Source organism: Thermobia domestica, chromosome 6, assembly GCF_964235325.1.
Source record: "Thermobia domestica chromosome 6, izTheDome1.hap1.1, whole genome shotgun sequence".
In the NCBI taxonomy this organism is placed as follows: Eukaryota; Metazoa; Arthropoda; class Insecta; order Zygentoma; family Lepismatidae; genus Thermobia; species Thermobia domestica.
Genome location: NC_137459.1, coordinates 244172176 through 244198999, shown reverse-complemented (window position 1 = coordinate 244198999; position 26824 = coordinate 244172176). Strand labels below are relative to the sequence as shown.

At 34.2% G+C, this 26824-nt stretch overlaps 1 protein-coding gene across 5 annotated transcripts in view; it reads right to left on the bottom strand.

Moving 5' to 3' along the window:
* The window catches only part of onecut (homeobox protein onecut), a 588009-nt gene that overhangs the window by 136524 nt on the left and 424661 nt on the right, over positions 1-26824 (bottom strand). For 2 of the 5 annotated variants that reach the window (XM_081762692.1, XM_081762691.1), the window contains exon 2: positions 19085-19207. In XM_081762692.1, the coding sequence (XP_081618818.1) occupies positions 19085-19207 (123 nt within the window). Of the gene's footprint in view, positions 1-19084; positions 19208-20891; positions 20965-26824 lie in introns of all 5 variants that reach the window. The other 3 variants (XM_081762695.1, XM_081762694.1, XM_081762693.1) reach the window with 2 other exon arrangements.

Genomic DNA, 26824 nt, shown 5'->3' with positions numbered 1-26824 from the left:
AAGCAAACATCGATTTCCAGGAAGCTTAATTGCCTAACGATGTATATGTAGACCTACATCGTTTACTTTAAAATTCTAACTATAATATCATTGTTTTATGACTTTAACCATTTTTATTTAAAACACTTCTCTGCATTTTAACCAAAACACACTTCAGATATGCGAATGCACAAAGGATTCCTAGCTCAAATTGTTTTCTGAAATGTTTATACGTAGATGATTCTCTACTGCATCAGGTTACGTCTTTTCAGTTTTCCTTTTTAGAATTTTCTCGCATATTTTACGCGACAATTCAGTCAACAAATTGAAAATAAGAGTAAGATTAATTGTTATTTCAAATATGTCATAAGAATATAAATAGATAATAGAAATTTCTTTTTCATATTTTTATATGTACTCAATATTTTTTAAAGATAATATTCAACAAACAAATATACATTCTTTGAAAATTACTTTTTAAGGTTTAAAGAAACGACCGACAAAATTTCATTACGGAACGTTAATAAGAAAAAGCTCAGTATTTAAAAAAAAACTGACAAATATGTCCAGGGCTAAGGAATATTCGACGTAAATAAGACCAGAATTCAAAGTATTAAATATAGATGAGATAAACTAATATTATGTGTGATACACCAAAAGCGAGTACAACATTAGTAGAACATTAAGAATGCCTATAATTTATAATATTTTCCAATCACCCTAAGGCATGCAAAGTCCTTTTATAGTGAATTTGATGAAGTACTTCGCACTTCTAAAATCACAGTTTCATGCAAGAAAACTGTTGGCTTCACAAATCGTAATTTGGCAAGCGAACCGGCATGTTTCCGATAAGAACAGAGAGCTGCGAGAAAACTGAAAGTGTCATCACTATCTTTTCTTCTATTGAAATAAACTTTTTTGTACACTTTTATCTATATCATATAGAGTCTAATGGCTGTGAGGAATAATGAAAAGGATTGGCTGCCTATAATACCAAGTTATCTGCATTGCGAAGCAAAGCTCAGTCAATCGTGTATGAAAAGAAAACAACGATTACAAACTCTATTGTAAAAACATTCATTTAATTACAATAGACAACCTGCCTTCTAGTTTTGGCACTGATTAGCCACTTGAACTAGAACATTGTCTACCGTTACTCACGAACTTTTCAGTTATGGCCGATAATAACCACGGAACTAAAGTATTCTGGAAATAAGCTTCTATCACAATTTCTAATCAAGTTATTAATCAAAGCAACGCGTGTACTCTATTACAACTCGTGGCAAAATAGACAGAGTGAGCACCGACCACTACTTCATCAATGTAGATTCTTTGAAATCAAATTAAAAGATATAAGACCCTTTTCTGTAATTTATTTCACTAAATAAAACGAAGTTATAAATATATTTAAAGTGTATGATAACTTGTATCTGTTTTAATTCGTACAATTTATTTGACACTAAGGGAAGCGTAGAATTTCATGGCAAATCAACAACTCGTTGATTTCTGAACTCGAATTAATCCTTTTCACTTGTGTTGTAAAAGTCATTGCTAAGAGTTCAGAGAAGTACTATTGACACTCCTGCAACTACGGTATTATTTATAATACAACCTATTCAAATTTCTTAGTAGTGCTGTCAATATTCATTTGTAAAGGTTCAGCCGTTTTCCCATAACGACGAGATCGATTACGTCGATGTATTTTTTATATATTGAAAATACTTATTGGAATTACCACCTTCCCTCTACAAAGCGGATTTTTCTTTAAGGGCCGGCACAAGTGACCACTTACTTTTAATAAGGAACTTATATACCGAATTTCATCTTCCTAACTTGAGGGACTCCTGAGATACTAAGGTATATTCTGGCATAGATTTGTAATTTTTCTCCTTCCCTCCAATAGTATACTTATTTTATAAATTCTAAATAGCTTACGGCCTCTTCCTTATAGCTACCTAGAAGTATGTCAATGCCAGGGCGATAATTTGTATATAGCACAAACAAATAATAAAACACTCTTTTTTACATATAATAAAATATCTATATTATACTTATATATGAAACTAGCCTTCGTCTAGCTGCGGACTTCGCCCTCAGACAACCCCGCGTTTGATAGACCTATGGCCTGGCACTCCTCATATCCCTAACACATTTCTACTCTTAAGGGATTTCGAGATATGCCCATCTTATTTTAAGAATTATAATTCCATCCTTTTCTCTTCTGGCCTTTTTTCTTCCTTTCAAAGGGAAACAACTAAAAACGTTGAAGCACGTCTTTAATTACTTTAAAATAAAAACCTAAATGTCAGCTTTCATGCCTCTAAGCTTAACGAATTTCAAGATATGACCATCTAATCATAGCAATTGTAACTCCACTCTTTTCTTCCCGCCTTTTCTCCTGATCTTTTTAGGACAAGTATCAAAAATTGGTGAAAAACGTGTCTAATTATTTTAAATGAGAAGTCCAAAAAAACGAATTTCATATCTCTAAGAGATTCCAAGATATGGACAACTTATTATAATTGTAATTCCCGCCCGTTTCTTGACCTCAATCATTTTTCTTCCTTTTGTGGATCAAATATCAGAAAGAGATGTAACATGGGTCCAATTATTTTAAATGAAAAGTCAATGTACCAAATTTCATGTCTCTAACCTTCAGAAATTCCGATATATAGACATTTTAAGTTAATAATTGCCATCCCTCTTTCCCCACTCCTTTCTCAGTCGAAATTTCAAAAATCCTTCCTTAATGGAACCTTACATCACAAATCATATGCCGTGTCCGAATTTCAAGTTTTTAACATAAGGCGTTGATCAAACAAATCAATCACATAGTCAGCAAGGATTTATTTTATATCTAGAGAAAATATGTATGAATAGGTGTATGCGGACAGATTTTCGCATAGGATGAGGTCCTGGATATAGGATTTTCACACATAGGGGCACCAAATTTTGCACACAGACAGATCTTTATCAGATCTAGGCACGTACGAAGCTCTTTTTCCGATTTTAGGCTCGGGAGTGGAGACTGGAGAGGAGTCAAAATATACACGTAAAAAGGGGAGGATAAATACCCGAGACGATAGATATTAATGGTAGTGGATTGGAATTTAGCGTCTCTTTCAGCAGCAAGGTTATATCAGACGTGGACCTAGAGCATAACGGGGGATCCGACCCACACAAACTACCTCTAGGAATAGAATTTAAGTCTCCTACGCCAAATGCACATACGAAAAGCATATAGCCACGAGGGAGATTCTGGTTGATATTAGTGTCAAATATACAGGGTGTTTCAAAACAACATCGACAACGTTTGGGAGGTGATTCCCAACACCAAGATAAGACAAGAAGTACAGACTATCTTGGGTGCAGAAATAGTCATTTCGGAGTTATAGGCTGCCGAAAACATAAAAAGAAAGAACTTTAAAGGTCCATAGCTCCAAAACTATGGGACCTACTGTAGTCGGGTCAACTCGAGACTTCATTTAGGAACTAATATTTGCGCTATCCAAAAATACATGTTTCAGAATTTTAAGGTACTCACGTAACAATTTTTATAGAGGGAGTTTGGCTACGGGCATATAATCTGAAGCACCCACCAACTACTTACCACCGATGTTTTAATTTTTTTGTTTCGCAGAACACTCTTTGACAACACATACAAAGGGTATCATTGATGTTTGATTTTTGCGCTTCAACTATGTTCCAGAATGAATTTTACGCTATACTATGACCTCATAGTCAAATTTAGTACACAACGTCCCTTGAACATTAGTTTTGGGATATCGGGAGGTCAGAAGACGACGTATTTTTGTCATTGAACGTTTCGTGGGCGTCTTGTGGAAATCCAAATGCCTGCTTATAATCCTAAAATGGAATTTCATGCCTAATTTTTTGAACATTTCTGGGATATTTGCGGGATACTCAAAGGACGGCGTTTAGACTTTAATATACTGTATCCTTCTGTGACCGGCACATCGTACTGAAATCAAAGGGGAAACTTCATGGTTATTTTCATATTTTTTTAAACTTCTGTCCCAACCTCCCGCGTAGTCAAATGATAAGCGTGCCTGTTTCCGGATTCCATTTTTGATGCAGCATTTCCGGATACACAATGTTGAGGAAATATTCAAGAACTTGCCCAAGATGGAAACTGAAAACAATGGTATACAAATGACTGTAAGTCTAGGTCATTTGCTCAAAATGCACTTTAAACATAAACGAAACAATCACACTTGTGGTCACTTAAGGAGTTTGGTTTATAGAAGCTCATTTGTACATTATGTATTTTCCCTGTCCATGTATCCATCCATCCGTCGGTCCGGGAGACAAAATATCTTAACTACTTGACGGATCAACAATAAATTTGGTTAAAATGTAGAGAATAAAATATTAGCAAACAAATTCAGTTTTAGAAGAAAAATTCAAACAGAAAGTGATAGAAATCAATCATTTCCGGTTTTTGCGTTTATCACTACAGATTAGAAACCGTAATAAGGGAGAGAAAAGCAATTTTCTGTAATCGAGTTGACTTGAATTGATTTTGAGTTTAACGTTCCTTTCAGCAGCGAAGGTATATGAGACGGAACCCACTGATTAACGTGGAAACCGAACCACATGAGCTCCCGCCGGGAATCCAACCCGGGTCTCCTACATCAAAGGTGCGTACACTAACCACTTATGCATGAAGGTTTCTTTTTCTGAAATCAATTAAGTGTTCTTAAGTTGATAGGTGACACTTCACATAGCATTTAATTGTAACTCCCATTAACACCCTTAGGTGGTGGAAAGGGGTTAACATGGAAATATACTCGAAAACGGCCGATATTAGTGTCGAATCCATAGTTCTCGATGTCGTTAAGATTAATACTCTCGATAGCGTTAAAGTCTGAATTCAGCCTCCATCGGCGTGGGGGAGGAAGAAAGGATAAAAAAAATAAACTGTCTCAAATGACTGAGATTAGTGCCAAATTCATTATTTGGGTTCATCAAGCTATTAAATTGCAATCACTATAAAATTTAATCCCAAATTTAGGCACGAACGGACATGTCAGCTGGATTGGGAATCAACAGGGGCAACACCGAAGGAGTTACTCGCACATCTATTCACATTTGGATGTATGTGTATGAATGTTTATTTCGTTGTGAGTCCGGAACATCTGGAGCAATTTTAACCAAACTTGGTAGAGATATGACTTTAAATCTGAAAAAAAAAGTACTGTGAAAGTAAGATATCTCAAGGGGTGGGAATGGAAATGAATAAAAAAAAAAAAAAAAAAGAAAAACGACTTACTGTACAATCTATGATTTTCGGGGTCTCTCTAAAATGAATAATGACGCACCCAATGCCGTTTAAGTTCATCCCCATCGAGAAAAGGGGGTGGAAAATAAAATGTCGAAAATGACTGAGATTTGTGTCGAATTCATAATTTTCTTGGTCGGGAGAACGTCTGACCCGTCTGAAATGACTTTTGAAATATAAATAGTACCCATGTGAAGCTGGGTTTTTAATCATATCAATATGAACAAAGGTGTATTCTGTGGCGGTGGGTTGTTTTAATGTTTATGCCAATATCTTCTCCTGTATCTTTTGTAAATATATCATTAACATTCATTTAAATAAAGATTCTAAAGGGAAAGGGGATTCAAATATTTCTCATGAACGTATTCTCCCCGTAAAGAACGGGCATTTCAGCTAGTAGAATATAAAGTATTATAGAAATAATAGCAACGGCATTCACTCTTAAATTGTTAAAATGATTCTGAACTTTTAATAGGGGCTTTGTATGATTAAACACTTATTCAAATTGTCTTCGCGAATGAGGCTACATATATTTTTCTTGGTCTCTCAGGAGATAACTCCAGTTATGGTAGAAAGAGTCAACATACTCAGGCTCCAATCAGCAGTCAGTATTTTGCGACCCATACTCCGACTTCAGTTCACTTCGCTTCAGCCGTTTGAAATGAATATTGGAGTATAGTTAGTATCAGCCTCAGAATGGATTCTTATCATGCCACTTTAATTAAAGGGCGTATAGTAATTCAGTAGGGGGCTCAAAAATGAATAACAAAAATATATTATCTAGCGTATTTTTATAATTATGTTCCCATTCAAGTGCATATCCGTTAAAATACTTTCGATACATCTATTTCTCTCCCGCGAAGAACGGAAAAAGTTTCAGTCAGTCTATTGATATAATTACTGGGGCCGCGGTGGTTCAGTGATAGAGCGTTCACCTCTGATGCTTGGGGTCCCGGGTTCGATCCCAGCCCCTGCCAAGTGAACTTTGTGGTGGACAAACACCGCGTGCGTGGGTTTTCTCGGTTTTCTCCCGTTTCCTCCCACTTTCTTCATTCCACCATTTCATTCATTATTCATCATCACCGTCTCCTTTAGCCTAACCGGCATAAACGTGGGACGTAAAACTCAAAGATTTCATTTCATTTTTTGATATAATTACTGTGAGATTGAAGCTGCATTTCTGAAGTCAGTAAATGGAAGGCCAGAGCTCGGAATGGGTCGTAGTCAGGTGGTTTATAAACATTAACTACCAGATGTCCGGCTCCACACCTGAAGAATAATTTCTATACATATTTAAAACTAATGAATAACGACGAGCAACATCTTTGACGTTGCCCCAAGATAAGCAATGCCTTCGGCATTGCCCCAGTCACTTACCAGGCGAGTCATCGTGCATGTTATTGACTAAACTTGGGCTTAAGCGTCACTGGGACTGTCATCAATCAGATTATTGACCCCGGAAACTTTGGGATCGTCAATAATATCGGCTGTTTTCGATTATTTTTATATGCTACCCCTTTTTACAGGGGTGTCACACAACCAATATATATTTCCAGATTGCAAGTCATATTTGTATGTCAACTCATTGCTAAAAATGAGATTTTATAACCATTTTAATGAGATTTTATATTTATCTTGATGTCATTTACCGTTTTTCCCTACACAAATCAGTATTGAAACCGGAAGGAAAATAAATTTGAACCACTTTTGTTTTTGGTAGTCATGATATGGTGTCTTGAGATGCTCAATTGTTTGTAAAAAACAACTTCTTTCTATTTGTTACCGTCTTCATTCTATAGCGACAAACGTTGAAACGTATATTGAAACCGGAAATAGCTGTAAATTTGAACCACTTTCTGTTTTGCTAGAGTGAAGTGGGTAGTCATGATATGTTATCTTAATATAGTAATTCGTTAGCAAAAAAAAAAAAAAAAAAAAAAAAAAAAAAAAAAAAAAAAAAAAAAAGCTTCTTGCTATCTGTTACTATTTTCGTTTATGAAACCGCAAATGACAAACTTGAACCACCTTCAGTTTGAATAGAGAATTAACGGACGAGATAGAAGCTATCCTTGTGATGTTGAATCGATTACAAAAAAACGCATCCCGATATCTCCTATCGGAATATACCTACCTGTAGGAGATTTCATGCTCAATTTCATCGGAAGTGGCGCTTACTATTATGTTCGCCTGAACCGCTTTTATATGGGTTCATATTTATTCCCATATTAAAGCTAAATGACTTGATACAATTTGATGAATGAGATGTAGATAAATTTATCATAAACACAGGGGTTATTTCTCTATATAAAACAGTCCTGAATGACTGTTCAACGTCCAGGCCAAATCACTTAATCTAGAAACTTGAAATTTGGACAGAAAATAAGATTTGTGATGTAAGGCCTAACTAAGGAAGAGTTTTTTGGAAATTCGACGGAGAAGGGAAGAAATAGGGATAGTAATTATTATTTTAATATGCCAATATTTCTGAATCTCTGAAATTTAGATATACACTGAGAAAAAAAATTGTAGGTGGCGTACTTAAAACGATAGGTTAAATGCGTAATTCCTGTAGTTTTTGGACTTAACGTACAGCAAACATATAACGAAAACGCATGTTTTATAATACTTTCTGTATAAGTGTTCCATCTATACGTACTTTCCGTATGATACAATGTAAGCGGTCAGGATCTCACATACAAATGGACGTATATAACATATAGCTGACGAAGGTAACATAAGTATATGCATGCGATATATGGAAAACTGTTAGATGTCAGACGTCCTGCAACGGCATAATGTAACATCTAAGGACAGTGAGTATGTAGCATACGGATAACATATGCTCCGTACTGATTTCTATAGTAAGCAAGAGGATACCGTATATTTGTACAATATACCGCTGTCCGGAGAACAGATTTTTCTCTGTGTATAAAATTTGATATATGGACTTCTCATTTAAAATAATAAGACACATTTCCCGGCGTTTTTTTTTATATATTTAACCTAGAAGGAATGAAAAGGGTTGGAAATTATAATCATTATAATAAGAAATCCATATCTCGGAATCTCTTAAAGGTAGAGACACGAAATTCGGAACCTGTACTGTTCATTTAACATAATTAGATACGCGTTTTTAGCATTTTTTTTTTACATGGAACATATAACGGAAGGAAGTAAGGCGAGAAGAAAATGGAGAGGCAATAAAATTATTATTATCTCTAATATATTATTATTATTATCTCTAATATATCTGGTTTCTCTCCTAAATTTACATGAACTGACTCACTGACATAAAAAACCCCGATACTCCCAGTTGACGTGGAAAGCTGAAATTTGGCATGTTTATAGCTTCAGGAGAAGAATCAACAAGAAATTTGTAAAAAAAAAGTTTTATTTAAATGTGCGTTTTTTGGACATTACATTTCATATTTTAGGTAATTGGAATTGGAATATAAACTTGAAATTTGGTATGGTTTTAGAGTTTTGATAGTTTTCATATGTAAATCAGAAAATAAAAGAAAATCTATTTAGTGGGATTTATGGGACACTGAAAAATCTTTCCCATGTTACTTAAATGTGAAACCTTCTGCACCCCATAATCATCAGGAACTTACGGTAAGATTGTAATGATGAAATTTGGCATGCTTGAAGCTTCCAGGAACTAAACTAACCTACAGAAAAAATGTCAACAGTGAATATTTTTTTTAGTTTCTAGAAGCTCTAAGAAGGAGAAGAAAACATTCCCTATGTTATTTAAATAGACATGTTTTTGCACATTAAATCTCATGTTTTGTGTAAGTGAAATTTAAATAAAAATTTGAGGTTTGGTATGCTTGTAGGTTTTTGATAGCGATATCTAATTAAGTCACAAATATTATTCCGATGTTATATAAATATCTTCTCCCTTCTACACTCCGTAATTATTAGGTATTTCCAGAGGACTACGATGATGAAATTTGGCACGTTTTTAGCCTCCCGGAAAAAACCCACAGAAAAATTATCAAAAATAAATACTTTCAGATATTTTTTAATAAAAACTTTAAAATTTAGGTACTTCAAATTGGAATACAAAGTCAAAATTTGGAATATTCCTAGGTTTTTGAAACTGAAAAAACAGAAAATTCGTCAGAAATTAAAAAAAAAATCTGCTTTTCGGGGATTCTATGAGGGTTTTCAAATTCGATCCGATGCATTTTTAAAAGATCTGAAATTTTCTTAACATTGTGCTAGACAGAAAATTAGTATATGAATGTATGTTTGCTACTGCATAAATCTTGAACTCCTGAAGCAATCTTAACCAAACTTAATTACAATCTGAATTACAATCTGAAAAATAATACCGAGAAGACCCCATTAGAATATCTGGAAGGAGTGGGAGGTGGGAGATATATAAAAATGATTAAAAAGGGTTTTTATTTGTGTCAAATTCATAGTTTTCGAAGTTGCTGATATGAATAGTGACACTCCAGATGCTGTTTAAATCGAAGTTCATTCCCCATTAGCAACCGTAGAGAGAGGTGATATGCCTACATGTAAAAATGTTCGAAAATAATCGATATTAGTGCCTTATTCACAGTCTTCGGGGATCCTAAGCTGATTGGTCACTGTTCCTGTGACCTTTAAGTTCAAGCTCAGCTCCGAGTTTAATAAGACCCTCTAGAACAACTGGTGAAACAGTAGGAGTGATTTATAAAGTGATCAAAAATACCGATATTAATCTAGAATCCATAGGTTTTGGGTCACTGAGATGAATTGTGACAATCCATATAACATTTAAGTCAAAGTTCAGCTACATCAGCACCTATGGACCTCTGGAGCGTGGAGGGTAACATGTAAAATAATCGAAAACGATCGATAGTAGGGTCGAACCAATCGTTTTTGGGGTCATTATGTTAATTTGTGACAATCCAGAAGTCATTTAAGTATAAGTTCAACCCCCAGTGGAGGGAAGACCCCTAGCGCTCCCAGGGTTGTATCTGAAGGGGAAACATGTCAAAATAATAAAAAAATATGTGATCAATACTAGTGCCGAATCAATAGTTTTTGGGGCCACTGAGATGAATAGTGTCACTTCCGATGCCGTTTAAATTCATGTTCAATCCCTATTAGCACCTCTAAAAGGTGGGAAGAAGGTAATACATAAAACTAATCGTAAACGACAGATATTAGTGTCAAATCCACAGATTTCTGAGTGGCTGAGATAGATAGTCATACTCACAATGCCATTCAAGTCCAAATTCAGCCCTCATCCATATGGGATGAGAAGGGATGAAAAATAAAATGTCTAAAATGGCCCAGATTACTGTAGAATTCATCGAGGTCCATCGTCGATTACTGTGTTAGCAGAGTCGCTAAGCTGTTCGGTGCCAATCCCGATTACATTTATGCCCAATTTTGGGCACGAACGGGTGTGTATGTATGTCCCATCATAACTCTGAAACATATTGCGTTACTTCAACCAAAGTTGGTACACGTCTGACTTATATTCTGGGAAAAAGTGCTATTGAGTAAGATACACCTAGCTTTACTAGATGTAGGGGGTAGAAAGAGGTGACGCAAGCATATTTCAAAACGACAGATATTAATGTTGTATCATAGGTTTCGGGGTAACTGATATGAATACTGACATTCCCGAAGACATTAAGTCCAGATTCAGCCCCGAGTATGAATAAAATGACACCCTTGCACCTCCAGAGTGAGGTGAAAAGGGAGAGACATGTAAAAATAATCGAAAACGACCTATATTAGTGTTGAATCCATAGTTTTCACGGTTGTTAAGATGAATACTGACAAAACCCGATAATGTTTAAATACAAGTTCAACTCATATTGACATGGTAGACGAGAAGGAGAAAAAACATTAAATGATCGCGAATAGTGTCGAATTCATAGTTTTGGGGTTCGAAAAATCGACTAACTCCTTTGAAATAACTATTGGAATATATTGAGTATCTACCTCAAGGTGGGTTTTTATCATGTCACTTCGATTAAATTTTGTATACTATGCGGATAAAGTGTTTCAAAATTTATGCCAAAATTAAAGTTGATCACTATTATTACAGTTTGATTGAAATGCGTGTCCTAAGTGGAAAGAGGATTCAAACGTTTCCTATACACCTACTTTGCCCGTGCAAATAACTGGTATTTCAGCTAGTTTATAAATAAAATGCAAGTGAACAAACAGAGTATTAAGAAGTGAAGACTAAAATATGAGATGCAAAATTTTATAGGCCAAGTAGACGGGGTGTCTTGGGGCGAAGCCACCAGCTGGCCAAAGGCTAGTCTACTATACAAAAGTGAAAGTGAGTTTTTGTCTAATCGCATCTCGTAGTAACTGTTGAACCAGTTAAAATGATATTTGACTGGTTATCAACCTTAGGTCTCCCAAGGATAATATGATATTGATTGACTGATTGATTACGGTTTAATGGGGATGTCAGCATCGAAGCTATTTGTCCCCGTCCCGATAATGTAATATTAAATTGATAAAAATACATATTACAAAGGGGTTCGAGGGTTACAATATATGTGGGAAATTGAGGTGACATGAAGAAGCATTCAAAAATTATCGATATTGAAGTCCAATCCACAGTTTTCGAGGTTCCTGAGAGTAATAACGACATTCTCAATGCCGTTTAAGTCCAAGGTTAGCCTTCATCAACATGGAGTGTAAGGTGGGGTGAGATATGTTGGCACGTAAAAATAATCGGAAACGACCGATATTAATGTCCAACCCAGTTCCGGAGTCCCTAAGATAAGTAGTGACACTGCCGATAAGTTCAAGAACAAAGTCCAATCGGCATGCGGACAGTGTGGTGAAAAGTGAGTTACATGCAAAAATAATCGACAGTAACCAATAGTAGTATTCAATCCAGTTTTCGGAGTCACTGATATGAATAATGACACTCGCGATGCCGTTTAAGTCCAACTCCATCCTCCATCGACATAAGGTAGAGATAAGTGACATAAAAATAATCGAAAACGACCGATAGTAGTGTCCAATCCATAATTTTCGAGGTTACTTAGATGAATAGTTACACTCCTGATGCTTTTAAAGTCCAAATTCATCTCCTATTCATCGAACTCTCTCTTCTAATGCACAGTTCCCTATTATTCCTTCCCCTATTTTAACACATTTCTTATTTCATGTACGTTTCTTATTAGTTGTTGATCTTTCCACTCCAACCTCCCCTTCTTTGAACTCTCATTAACAATTCCAAGTTCACCCGGTCAAAAGTCTTTTCTAGATAGGTAAACGCAACACGCAGCTCCGCTCTTTCCTCTTATCTAGTGGCTAATGCGCGCTTTTGGTGCAAGTGATCCCAGTTTCCACTGAGCGACTTACAGTGGTCCAGATTTCTTCTTAAGTTGCAAGACTATGTCTCATATTTTCTCTGTGCTGAAATGGAACGCTAAACGTAAAAAAAAAAAAAAAAAAAAAAACTTCTGCTTTTTATGAATCTTTCTTCCCATTACTCTTAATAAGTCAATACCATCTTCTGTATCCTTACCCTTCCTAAACTCAAACCGTTACGCCTTTACTTCCTCTTTTCTTCTTCTATACAGCATTCTCTTTAGTATTTGAAGCACGTTTTTTTCTTGTGCGTCTGATGTGAAATTAATAGTTTTGTAGTCCTCACATCATTTCTGGTTCGATTTCTTGCCCATTGGTTTCATTGTCGTCTTCAAGAAATCTTTTGACTACTTTTTCATCTCATATATTTCATTACAAAGTCGGAATAATTCTTTCTTACTCTTTTCTCCATGTTGTTAATGAATTCGGTTGGTATATTATCTACTACGTTTTCCTTTCCGTTCCTTTCCGGCAAAAGCTCTTTGGTTCGGATCTCTTTCTTTTTCACAACTCGTCTCGAAGTATGGCAAGCCCTTTATCTTTATTGCATACTGCATTTATCCTTATTCTTATACAAAGTCTCAATACGTTCTTTCAATCTTCTTAAGACTTCGACTGCTCGATGACTACTTTCCTATTCTTGTTTTTTACTGTCATTTTGATACTCCCTTTTCCATAGATTTCACCTCCTTGTTCATTTCCTCATAGTTTGTAACTCTTTCTAAGTCCTCCAAGTCCATGTGTTTCCTTTTGTACCGTTCTTACGTTGCTTTATTTATTATTATTATTATTATTATTATTATTATTATTATTATTATTATTTGTAATTCGTTATTTCCTTCCTGCATATAACTTTGCCCCTTTCTTTTTGTCATTTTCTATGGCCTCTGTTCCATAATCTATGATTTCGTAACTGTTTTCTGGGGGCATGGGTAAATGCTAGAGCGCTTATCTCCGGTCCTAGGAGTCCCTGGATCGAAGTTAGTTTCTGACGGACAACATCGTTTGGGTGGGTTTTCTCGGTATTCTCTCATTCGCTCCTTCATTCTGATTTCTCCATTTTTCATTATTATTTACTCTTCATTAATCATGTTTCCTTTAGTCTAAAGGACATAATTGTGAGATGCAAAACTAAACTTTCATTTCATTTCATTGCTTAACCGTTTTCTGATTGTGGTACATGACTACTACTTCCGCAGCTTGATCCAGGCAAAATTTCATGTGTTTCCACCTCCCGTTTGTATCTGTGTCTATCCTTCCCGCATTTGAATACCTTTATCCAAGTTTTCTTATGTAAAAATTACTTATTTTTTCATATTCCAAATATTCAGTACCCAACTTCTGGTTTCAAACTTTTCTCCCTGCTACATTTTTCAGTTAGATATCCACTTCTGCCAACAGGTTATAATCAGAGACAAGGTTTCTGGGAAGGGTTATCGTGCTTTTTATGATAAGCTATTCCGATGTATTTTATGGACCATAATATAATATATTTTATTTATTAAGACAACCATGAAGGGTTTCCATGCACGTATTTTCCTTTTATGATGGTTGAAACAAGTTTTCCCAATTACTAGTGAACTTTGTCTGTAGACATTGATCAGTACCTCTCCTATTTCATTTCTTTCTCCTAAACCACATTTGTCTACTATTCAACCTCCCTCTCCTCCCCTCATCACCGAACTAAAATATCCCATTACAATTACAGGTGGACCTAACTCTTCTCTGTCTCTTATTTCTATTATTTTCTCATAATTATGCTACACTTCTTTCAATTGACTGTGCAGTAAGACGAATATTATTTGAAATAACTTCCTGCCAGGAGTTTCTGTTAAGAATTTTTAAAATGTACACATTTAAGTAGATATTATTAGAACATTAAACGATGTGCGAAGAAGTGTATTTCAATATTGTAATTCAATTTTATGTTAGTACCGACCATTCGACTCAATCAGCATTTAAGTGTCTGTCCGTTCCACGATAACTCTCTAAAATTTATCTGATTTAATTAAAATTGGTATGCACCTTTCTCCAACCTTTCAAAATAATCCCAATGTTTGGGGTTGCCATGCGTAAAGAGTATGAGAGTAACGGGGGATAAAATTCTTCCCTGTTGAAAGTTCGGTAATAAACATACATGACAATATTTTAATATAAAATACGTAGAATTACTCGATTTTGACAAAATATAGATTTTATAGTTTTTTTTAGGTTATTCAAATTATCCACGCACATTGGGTTTAAAATTTGACAAGAACGAAAGGCTGAATTTACCTCTATCCTACTGTTAAAAAAATGTTTCACGATAATTTTTGTAAAAATATATTCGATTTTGTTGAAGTATGGAGCACATTTTCTCTGAGGCTTCTCAATTATCCACACTCCATGGAGCTAAAATCAGAGAAGGACAAAGAAGTGGTTTTACCTCGCCTCAAGTAAAAAGAAAAAAGTTCCACGAAAGCATCGTTAAAATTATTGGATTTCCATACAATACTCTGTATATGAGACTTTCCCACAGTTCTCAGTGTAGTAATTAAATTATTTAAGAATAACAGTGAATTTAGTTCCTCAAACGTGCGGTACAGTACCTCTTCCCGATTAAAATATATGTTACACGTTAGTTTTCGTAAAACAAATTAGATTTTGATTCAATATGGCGAAAATTTTTTGAGGCTTCATAATCATCACCAATACTTGGGCTTAAAATCAATCGAAACTGAGAAGGAACATATCTCCTGTTCTCCTTTCCTGGCTCCAAATATATATATACTCCGCCGCGATAATTTTCGTAAAATTGTTTCATTTTGATACTGTCGTGTATATATTTGTTGATTCTTTGGCACAATTCACACTACTTGGATCTGAAGTCAGTAAAAAAAAAAAAAAAAAAAAAAAAAGATTCAATTTACCCCATATGCTTTTTAAGATATATGTTCAAGGAAACTTTCGCGCGCAAAAAAAAAAATGAATTTTGGTAGAATATAGCTTAAATTTTTCTAGGATTTCTAATCTCCTCTATTGCTTGGAGTTGAAATGGGTCAATCGTGAGAAAGTAAAGTAAATACTCCCTACTCTCAGGATTTAAACAAAATATTCCTTGAAAATACTCGGATTTTTATACAATACATTTGATTTTCATTTTATTAGACTCCTATCGTTCGGGGTTAAAATTAGCAAAAAGGAAGAGGAAACTCACTCATTTCTACAATGTACAGTATCATAAACTGTAATATGGACTTTCCACCACTATTTTCATTTACAGTTAATGCTGAGAAGTAGCTACTGATTAACTTTTAATTGTATTTTGTAATTTTAACACAAAACTTACTTCCAATAAGCTTCTATCATTGAAGAAGCAACACATTGATGAACCAAGACACTAATTTCTATTTGTAATATATTGATTTTGTTTCTAGTGTTTCGGCAGCTTAAGATTACAATGTTTTATTTTAACATTTTGTAAATAGTTTAAGTATTAAATTCATAGAATGTTTAACTGAAACTATTCCTAATAGAGCACCTTATTTGTTGTTTTGGCATACATTTGATCAGCCACGTATGCAGGAATTTATTTCGGGGGTGGGTGTCCAAATTCAATATAGGGGTAAATTATATTAAAACTTATAAAATCATCCCTAATATTAGACTAAATTTACAGAAAAGTCGGGATTTAGGGGGAGGTTTGAATTCCCATGATCAATCCCCTGCGTACGTCCCTGCATTTGGTTAATACCTTGATTTAGTTATGATAGATTGACATCATATCTTTATAATTATCCAAACTAACATGCCAACACTTGTATATGCTATTGCGCTTAAATACAATAAACATGTTTACGGTAATATCCATATAAATGACTAATATATATATTATATCTAATTGTCGGCTATTCACACTTTGTGTTCCCTTCGTTTCTATGTAAAAATAAGAAAGACAAACAACTCTTGTTTAAAACCAGTTACAAAATCAACTCAATTGCTGTCACTGATAACATTGCTATTCTCGCAGCCAGCTATCATGTATTCTTCGGGGAAATCAAAAAACTTCGAAATACATAAATTACAATAACATCTTAATTATCCTTATATGCATATATCAGTTTTGTAATTTGGAAAACGCTAAAAATTTTTAAGTCCCTGAAAATTTGTTGTTGCATGATAAATACTATTTTTGGACTAAAATGAGACGATTACTTTAAAACCTTGAATTTGGTAACGTTCACTGATCAATCTTCCAATTCAGTGAATGCCCTGATTCTATATATTGTTACATTTTGTTTTCCGTCGAAAATCCCAACAAAAGAATTCCAGGTAGACACATCTAATATTTGGGTAGCATTCATAACTTCCGTATGTCTCTAGTGCGTGATACAACTTACCTCCTGGAAGATCAATTCCGTGAAATAAGTTGCACAAAACACATTTTAGAATAATGTATTTGTTTTCAAGTAATAGTACGTGCTGGAATCAGAACAAGTAACATTATCCTTTCTCTACCATTAAGTTTCTTCTTTTACTAATTTGGTAAACCACCACGCCTAGTCTGTAAATAGTTTAAAACTACAATTTCATTTTAATCACATATTCTTAGTGAAGTGAACTCAAAGTGAAACAACTATACACACGGAAGAAGTCCTATACTTGGAAACCTCGGGAAACGAAACCTAATTATCATTATGTGTTATCGAAAACAAAATTCGATTTCTTAACTTTTGATGTTCTTTCAACGTCTTTTAGTATTTTGTAATCAGATTTTGACATTTAGTATACTAAAGTCAACCCAATTTGCATTAAATGAATTACATACTAAAGCTAAATGTTTAACAAAAACGATTTATAAAAGCATTTCTGCCGTTGTTTCTTTTTAAATTTAATTAAGGGTACTTAGTCACTTTTAAGAGAAAATTTTTTAAGATACAAAATTTGAAGAATTATCACTATATTAAACCATTTTTTTTACGATATTTAACAGATATGTCATAAAGAGGTTCATTGTTTTAACTGTTATGATGTTGCGAGCGCTTCTCTAATGTCTCCATAACACTCGCTAATAAAAAATATCCGTGTAATGTTCTCTTTGAGTTCACATAACTCTATTTTGGCTAACTCAGAGTAATCTATTCAGCTAAATTTGACACATATCCAAATTAACAGAAAACATAGATAATTAATTGATCGTGCAAGCGTAGATACACATTTTTAAAATATAATTTATAGAATTTCCTTTCTATCTAGACAATATCTATATCAGAAAACCTCTTCTTATGAATATTTTGACAACAATATTTTTTTCTTTAAAAGTAGAACTAACACTGCCTATATGTATGCCAAGGGAAGAGTTAACTTTCCTAATATATATAGAGAACACTTTACAGTGATATGACTTTCATGTAAATTCAATATTATTTCTGATTAGATATAATGATACAGTTCTACCATGAAGTGTGACGCCATGCTCTACTTCTACAACACCTAAACATTTGCCGACAATGTGCATGCAAACGGCGCCACACAGCAACACCAACTAACTTGTCTACTGAAATACGTTAAGTAAGGCTAGGGTAAAGTACACATCACGGGAAAAATGCAACTCGAGCCAGAACAATACATATTATGATTTATATAAAGACGACAAAATCACTAACAAAAACGACGATTTTTACACAGTCCTAGCGCAAATACTAATCACTAGGTGTATAAAGGAATAAGGAAGGTTTTTGTCAATGCAACGTTGTTGTACTTTCTGAAAATAAGACGACGGTTTTCATTACTTATTAAACATTTTTACATAAAGATAAACTAACTCATATTTTCTCCCGATTTATTTTTACCTCTTTAATGCACTTCTAGAACCTGAAACGTTTAAGGAAAAGAAACTATCGTTTGCTTATATATTACACAAATTAAAGCGAATCTTGATGTATCCCTTTATGTGCAAAAATAACTTCACATACAATGGCAAAGAAGTATTTTTAAAATTAATTAAGTCTTTTAATTTCATTATGCACCACTGCATACTACCTAGATTATATTTATGATTTGATTATTTCTTTCTTTATTTCAGTAATACTTAAAATTATTTGCGTTCCTGTCGGCAATCAATAGACATTACTTCATTATTGACAGTTTCTTACTTCAGAGTAACTTCCACGACATTGAATTTTAATCTGATAAGTTAAACTTACATAATTAAACAGATACATACAGATTTAACATCTACCGTTGCAACTGACTCTTAATACAATCATAAAATTTGATAAACATGCTTAAATAAAATACGTTGTTTTTAGTATCTTCAGTTGAGATAACATATTTTTTTTTCTTTCTAGAGCTTTCGTTGATTTCCCCTGACGTGCCTTATACCATCATATAACAATTATTTATACCGGCCTAACTACTAAATTTTACACACTAATCAAGTGGAAAAGGAGAAATTATCCTAAGCCTTACTAGCACTGTACCAGCAAGCACTAACTAGAACGGCTTCTGACCAGTCCGTCTCGATGGAGGCGGGGTCAGATTGTGCCCCGAGTAGAGTTCGGTACTTACTGCCTCGCTGCGGAATCTGCGCAGCTGAAAAAAAAAACAAGAAACCAGCCACTGACCTCTCTGTGTGTCAAATAAAAATCAACTTAATACTATACAGAAAACAAAGTTGTCATTATAAACACAACACTACAAATGCAATACATAACAACATTATTTTTCTGTTAAAAAGACTGCTTTTCTTGGGTTTGAGTATCAGAAAGACCAGATGCAGACACCTGCTTTCAATAATTACGCCATACACATTTATTTCCATGTTATTGTGCGCTTTTAAAAATTCTTTCTTTTATTTCTTGTATTGCTTTTAGCGTTTAATTTTGAACATTCTAAGTTATTATCAAACGAGGGTTAAAATGTTAAATAAGAAAGATAAAGAAATATGATTTTGAAAGAATAATATACGAAGAAAAATAAACAGAAAGTAGGAAAAAAAAGGTTAAAAGTTTATAGTCAGTGGCCCGGTACAATATATGCCGTCCAATTGAAAGATTTCTATTTCTATTTCTTGTTTTATCGATGTTCTTTCATGTGCTTGTACTCAGTCTTAAATTTGACATATGACAACTTGGTAATTGCAATTGTTGTGTTAACATTCCATTGCATATGTCAGGTTTACAGAAGACAGCATCAAACTGTTACGTAGGATATATGTACGTTGTAATTTGCATCTTTGTTGCGTTGACATGGCAAGAAGGTAAAACGAGGGAGAAAGAAAAGGGAGGGAACACACAAAGATGAGAGAGCTTTTTGTAGTACGTATACAACAGCTATATCTTTTTTATTTAAAAAAAATATATTTATAAAAGTGAGATCGATAACGAACGTCTTGAGACGCTTGTATGAGCCTGATGTTAGCAACGCCCGAGGCTAATACATACTAAAAGAGAGAATTTTCTAAATGATTTTCATGACTAATTTACCTGTCAATAGTTATCTGCCCCAGGTACCCGGTATTGAGGGGTCGCACAAACCTCAAAGTAACCGACTGGGCTGGGAGGTACTGCACATCAGCTGTCTGTGATGTTTAATTTGGTTCGTAAAGAACAAGAAGATTTACCGCAGGGAGAGCTGATTTAAGTTTCAGAATAGTGGCGATAATATTACTTCAAGAAATAAAAACCCAAAGAAGTATATTAAATGGAAGCTCTTTGTGCGGTGTATAGAATGAAAATACTGCGTGTAGTAAAAGGGTGAGTGAGATCGGTGAAGATGCAGCCCGGATAAAACTCTAAATCAACTGATCTGAATGTATAACTCTGTAGCACTTAAAACGAAAACCGAACGAACCATAGTATTTAATTACATGAGATAACGATCAATAATGATGATCAACTATGGCAGTTTGGAGAAAAGATGTTGAAATACAATTGCCATCACAATTGCCATTATCCAGCTCTCCGAGATTCAAAAAGAAAAACTAATTAGACATATTATTTTCTCGGTAACACACATACATAAAAAAAGAACAAGGGGTCATAGGGATTTGGAGAGGGAAGAAATGGCCGAAGAGAGGGGCAAGAAGGGGGATTGTCCTTTCTATTGTTTTATCGGTATTTCTCCTAAAATGTTCATTAGGGTTAAGACACGGGAGCAAACCTACCATTATGCAGGGAAACACATTTGTCATGCAAAGCCACTTCACATAAAGGCAAACTGGAGATGCTAGGAGATCTAAGCGAGACTAGTTGGCTAAGAGGAAACTGAGACTCACAAGCACGAAGAGGAGGGTGTTTTCCTTCGTTTACAGTTGACTGCTCTCACGTTAACATTGCGCATCTGGCAGTCTGCAATGAAAACAGAGAGTAGTCAAAATTTAGACAAAATAGGGTAAAAACACGCTGAGTTAAATGGATGTAACAATGTTCAGTGTCATCATCATCATCAGCACCATCATCAGCATCATTGGAAGAATCGACATGGCTTATGATGATCTGGGCAGGGTTTCATTAGTGTCATCTCACATAAAAGTAACACTGTGTCACTTTTCTCTTATTGAAAATACATGCAATATAGGAAGGATATTATTGAAGCCAAGGCATCACATTTTGTTTTTAATTTTTAGCGTGGACTTCCCCAGGCTCAAAATACTCCAGTGGCACGAAAATCTGAAAAAGAAATGATGACTGTGTCAAAGAAGTTTTTAAAAAATCATTGAAGAAGTAAACAATATGAATAGAGAAATAAGGAGAAAAAAGAGAAGAAAAAAGAACGACAGAATATCGAACATATTTTTGCTGATGTACAGCGACAAATTCAACTTCTACGATCTCATTTTTAAATGATTCTGTCAAAACTAACGGATGAGCACCTCCCTTTCTCCTATTGCTTTGGTTTCCCAACAACCTAGATATTACTTCGTCTTTCACTCCCTCAAAATATAATAATGACGTTGCTGATAGATTTCTCCATTAAATCTACGTCTTCTTACAATCTCCGCGAACCATGGGCACCCAGCGAGCCTTTTCCAGCCGAAATTTGACTAGAAGGGGATAAATTATAAATGCCAGACACAGGCCAAAGCAATGTGTCAAGTCGGAGGCATCTGATGCAGATTCTATCAGGATACCCCAATATATTATCCCTCTCTTGCCTTGATTACAATTGGATTAGCGCATTGAAGTGGCTAAAACGTTCGCTAATGTACCACTTTATGCAAAAATGTAAGACATATATCAGCAGTGTCATGCTCGAAACTGGGAGAAATGCTTCCTTTGTGATAGTGAATGGTTTCCAACCGCAAGAATGGCAACCAAGACTTCAGATGCAAGGACTCTATCTTGTATGCTTCTAAAAACCTCGTCCATATTTCTCTTCCCCTACCATTCTGTCCATATCAGGGGGAGGCTTTTACGTTGGTAGTTGTGAGATTTGTCATGTCCCGCTGACAGACAGATACATGGTATATGAGGAGGGGGAAATGCATGTCATGTCCATCCACTCACCCAATTCTTGGTTTCGCTGGCTGGGGACTAGAGAGAGGTGGGAAGGGGAGGGCTGACCAGCACGGGTAGAGAAACGAAGGTGGAAAATGAGAAGAATCCTTTTGGAATCTAGAGTTTGACGTTACTCTTTACAGACAAACTCTTCAGAAACATTTTGTTTTTATAGCTCCCGGCCTGGCTAAGCTATAGACAGATAAGAAAAGGGTATGGGAACTAGCAATGCGAAAGAGAAAAGGACGAGTTATTTTTCTCGAGTATTTTCACACCATCTAAGTGTGTCAGATAGACGTCCACCACATATTTGATCAGCTGTCCTTCTAAGAACATGTCAACGTCTTGACAAAGAACTTCAGAAACAACCTATTAAATACTAAGTAAATACCACATTAAAACATCTAATGCTACCCACCTAATGTTATTACTATGCATTATAAAAAGAAGTACCACATGTGGAGTGTCTCAAATCGTCATATCAATTATTTTGTTCAAAAGAATCTAAGAAATAGGAATATTTTCTTATGAATTACCGTTCCCTAATGAATAACAAGAAACCCAAAGCTGTCTTTCAGAAAATAAAGTGATTTGAGAAATAGAATTCATTTCAAGAACATTTTAAGGAAGATATATCTAGATACCAAATGTTGCGTAATAAATTTTTGAATGAAAGAATGTTTTCTCTTATGCAATGTTGGAATGTCCTAATTAAATGTTTATTTGGAACAAGCTCTTCTCTTGCCATAATAATGGAAATTAGAGGATCAAGGAGTTCCTTCCACACATGTGAAAAATACTAGAAGTACTATTTAGTATCAAGAGAATACAAATTATTGGGAATAATTTGTTTAATTGTTATTTTGATAATGATATTTGTCTCATAGAATAGAGGATATGATCAAAATGAATTATGACAAAATTAATAAACGAAATGACGACAAATATCTAGGTTTTAGTGGGACTCAAATCCGTCACTACCTTGTTTTTTGTATGTCTAGTATCGAATAATACTCAACTATGACTGCTGAGTGACCTGGAACAAAAGAACATTTTTAGATTTACGTCCCACGATTATGTCGTTCAGGCTAAAGGAGTAAAATGATGGAGTGAAGAAATTGGAAGAAAGTGGGGTACGCCGAGAAACTCACACACTCTGTGAATGGCCTGGAATTTGTAACGTCTACAGATAAGCAAACTCAATATTGTGAATAGCTCTAGAAATAGTTCTAGAAGTAACTGTAACCGGCATATATGGACTTAAGTCTGTTATATATGAGGGATGATGTTCATCAGCAAGCACACTATCCTTGGAAAGTAGGAAGAAGGAAAGGAATAGTGAAGGAGGTAGTGGCCTGGAATCTGCATTTCAGTTACCATCTCGAAATTTGCCTGATGTGAATGAAAAAAATTCAGGAAAAAACTCACTGAAGATGGCTTTTAAAAGCTGTTACACATTTTAGACCGTGTCCCCATCAAGAATCGAACTCGGGACCGCTTGCAACAAGGGTGAGAGCGTTAGAACTATGCTACGCGGGGCCACTTGAAGGACCATGAGATAATAAAATAAATATGATGAGATATTTCAATAAAGAATTCACCAACCTGCTATTTTCAAGAAAACAATTTTGTATAGAACTGGTTCCTATAACTACTTTCTCTACTCCTCAAAGTGATTTCCCAGTAAAAAAAAAATGTTCATTTCATTAACGTAAAATCACACTCAAGACACAAAACTGAAAAGAACCAAACCAAAGAGCGTTCATGGAAGTTCGCAAATTAATTTTAGAGAGGAGTATTACAGAAAGTGTTTGTAAACTAATTGGAAATAGTTTCACTCCTTGAATGAAATTCATAATTTGGAGAGAAAAGATAATGTTCGTATATTAGTTTTGTTTGCACCACATATTAATTCAGACTTGGTGACATTTCTTTACATATTATTTGAAAAAGAAATGAATAGGATTATTAAAATAGATGAACTATCAGGAACCACAAATAAACAAAGTCGCTGTCAGAAGAATAAAATAGTTGTTCAATGAAATTCAGTGAAATTAAACTTATTTGACGGAAGTTATGAATTACAGAAAGCAAATTGAAGATACTTCTGCTTTAAAAATATAATTACTTGTTTTCGAAATAGTTTTCTTTGTTTTGAAGAGACCTTACGGTATAAGCTTCTGAAATGATTTTGGTCAACAATTAGACGGCTTATTTGTACTACTAGCACAGATTTTAAACTGTTGAACATTTTTATTTGAAAATATAGTTTAAAAAAGTAGACAGAACATTAGATCTCGTGGAGAAAGAATTGAACGAAAACGACCAGCTACAAATTTTGCAAGCAAGGGATATCTCAAAATTCATGATTTCGGAGAATGTTATGTATAGAAGTAAACTCTTATCACAAGTGATAATAAAGCACAGTAACTATTACTTTAATATTATTTTGTTCTGGAATTACAGAAAATGGACAAACAAATTCTGCTGATACATCTGTTACAGTATGGCTTTTGTGAAATTCGTAGTTTAAAAGTAATGTTTACTTGAGAGTTTAGAGAAATCTTTAAATTTTGATGACATTGTAATATTGATCAGGTCCGTAGCTAGCAGCAGGTTTTATGTAGAGATGAATAACTGGGAAAATGGATCAATGTGAGATACAGGAGGTACATTTTCATTCATTCAGTATTTTAGATGTTTCAAATGTTTTGGATAAAAATTTATATTTGCCTAAAGTTTATAGTCAGTTGTAAGGTAAACGCTTCACAAAAAGACAACTAAATAGACTACATCAGTAAGTCAGGTATGAAATGTGTATTTTAAAATTCCTTAACATTACATTAATACAGAATATTTTACATTGGACAGTTTAAAAATGTCAGTGGGGCAGAGAAAATTATAGTACTCATTTCTTAGCAATGTAGGTATGAAGGTTTATCAGAATTCGATCTTGCGAAATGTGTAAAGGCAAAACTCATAATCTAAATACAAGAGAACTAGCATTTTTAAAGCATTAAAATTACTTATATTTTTCAAACTAGTCAGTATTCAATCAATGAATTGGATTAAAATGTAAAATATGAAACCACAGGTAATAAGCCAGAATATCTCAAGTGGTGGAATTAACTGGCCAATTTGATCAATCAGGCTTGAAATTAGGAAAAAAGTGCAGAATATTAATAAAGTAGTAGATGGTATTAGCCCGGAAACATATATTTTTAGATGAGGAAAAATACCGCACTAAAATAAACCAAATAATGAGAGGCTAAAGAGTAATTAAAAACCTAAAATATCTATAAAGTCAGTATTCTGAATTAATTTTTGACCATGATATGTATGTTATTGTGAAAAGTTTAGAAGACTGAATTTAAATTTGATTAAATGAGTGAATTCATTTAGAAATCTAACCACATCGTTTCTATGGTCTCCTGAAGAAATGGTGGGATAATTAGATAAGATAACTAAGGAATTCTTGATTCCTTCCAGTAAGGAGCGTTGTTAGAGTAATCAGGTTGATTGACATTTAGAATAATACACTTCTCTATGAATCTCATAAATTTGTAATTCTAGCAAACGTGGAAATCAAATACTTTCAAAATACATGTTACTAACGTTCTAATGTTACAAATGACAATTTTACTATTCACGTTCAATTTTAATTTTCACATGAAGGTCGGAAAACAGTTCATTTAGCGCTTAAAATTGGACCTATAATTTTGAGGTGTAACGGAGATGATCATTCGTCTTGTTTTCCCTTCATTGAGAGCATAACGTATTATTATATCAAATAATCCAGAGTTATTTTCTACCATTTAAAGATATTTCATACATCTTTTTCCTTAAGAAATCACACACATTTCTTACTAACAGGACTTGGTCGTTTAGAGACAACAGCAATATATTAAGTTGGATAATAGTTAATGAAGCTCAGTTCTATTGATGTTTATACTGAGGTAAATGCCAATTGTCAACTACTGAAATATGTAATTTGTTGAAGTATTTGTGCGTTAATGCAGAAGAAAAATGTAACATGCTTTCATGAGGATGAAACTGTTGTACATACTAAGCCGTTTCATAAACTCCAGAAATATTTCAATTTGGTTTATGATTCTTGAAGCTAAATATACTTCCTAGCCTTTCAGTTTTACAGTTGTTTAACTACACTCTAGAACAATTGAGCTATTTGATATCTCTATTATCAGGGGAAAAAACTACGGAAGTATTTAGCAAAGATGCTGATTTCCTTCCATTTGTACTGCATATATAAGAACATGCAAAGAAAGTTTATTAATAGGGCCAATATTACTGTATAATATATTTAAATTCCTGCATCGCAATGTTTTGTAGAGTAAATTGGTTGGTTACTCTCATTTGGTTGAGAGTACTTTATTTCACATGTCTCTCGTAAGAATAATTCGAACAATGAATGAGTGATACAGAAATGAGCGTGGCAATAAAAATAGAATAGTTTTAAAGTGTTTTCTAAGGCGTTGCTCTACTATCTCAAATTGTGTTTATAATGACGTGCATGAATTGTTTTAATTATTCAAATGAGTTTCAAAAATGCACATTATTCAAGTTTTATTTGCCTCAAATACAATATGAAAACCCATTGAATTTGCACTCTGCACATGATTGCGACTGAAACATTTACAATTCTAATACCAACTGGTAAGATACAAGTATGAAAACTAAAGAACAGTAAATA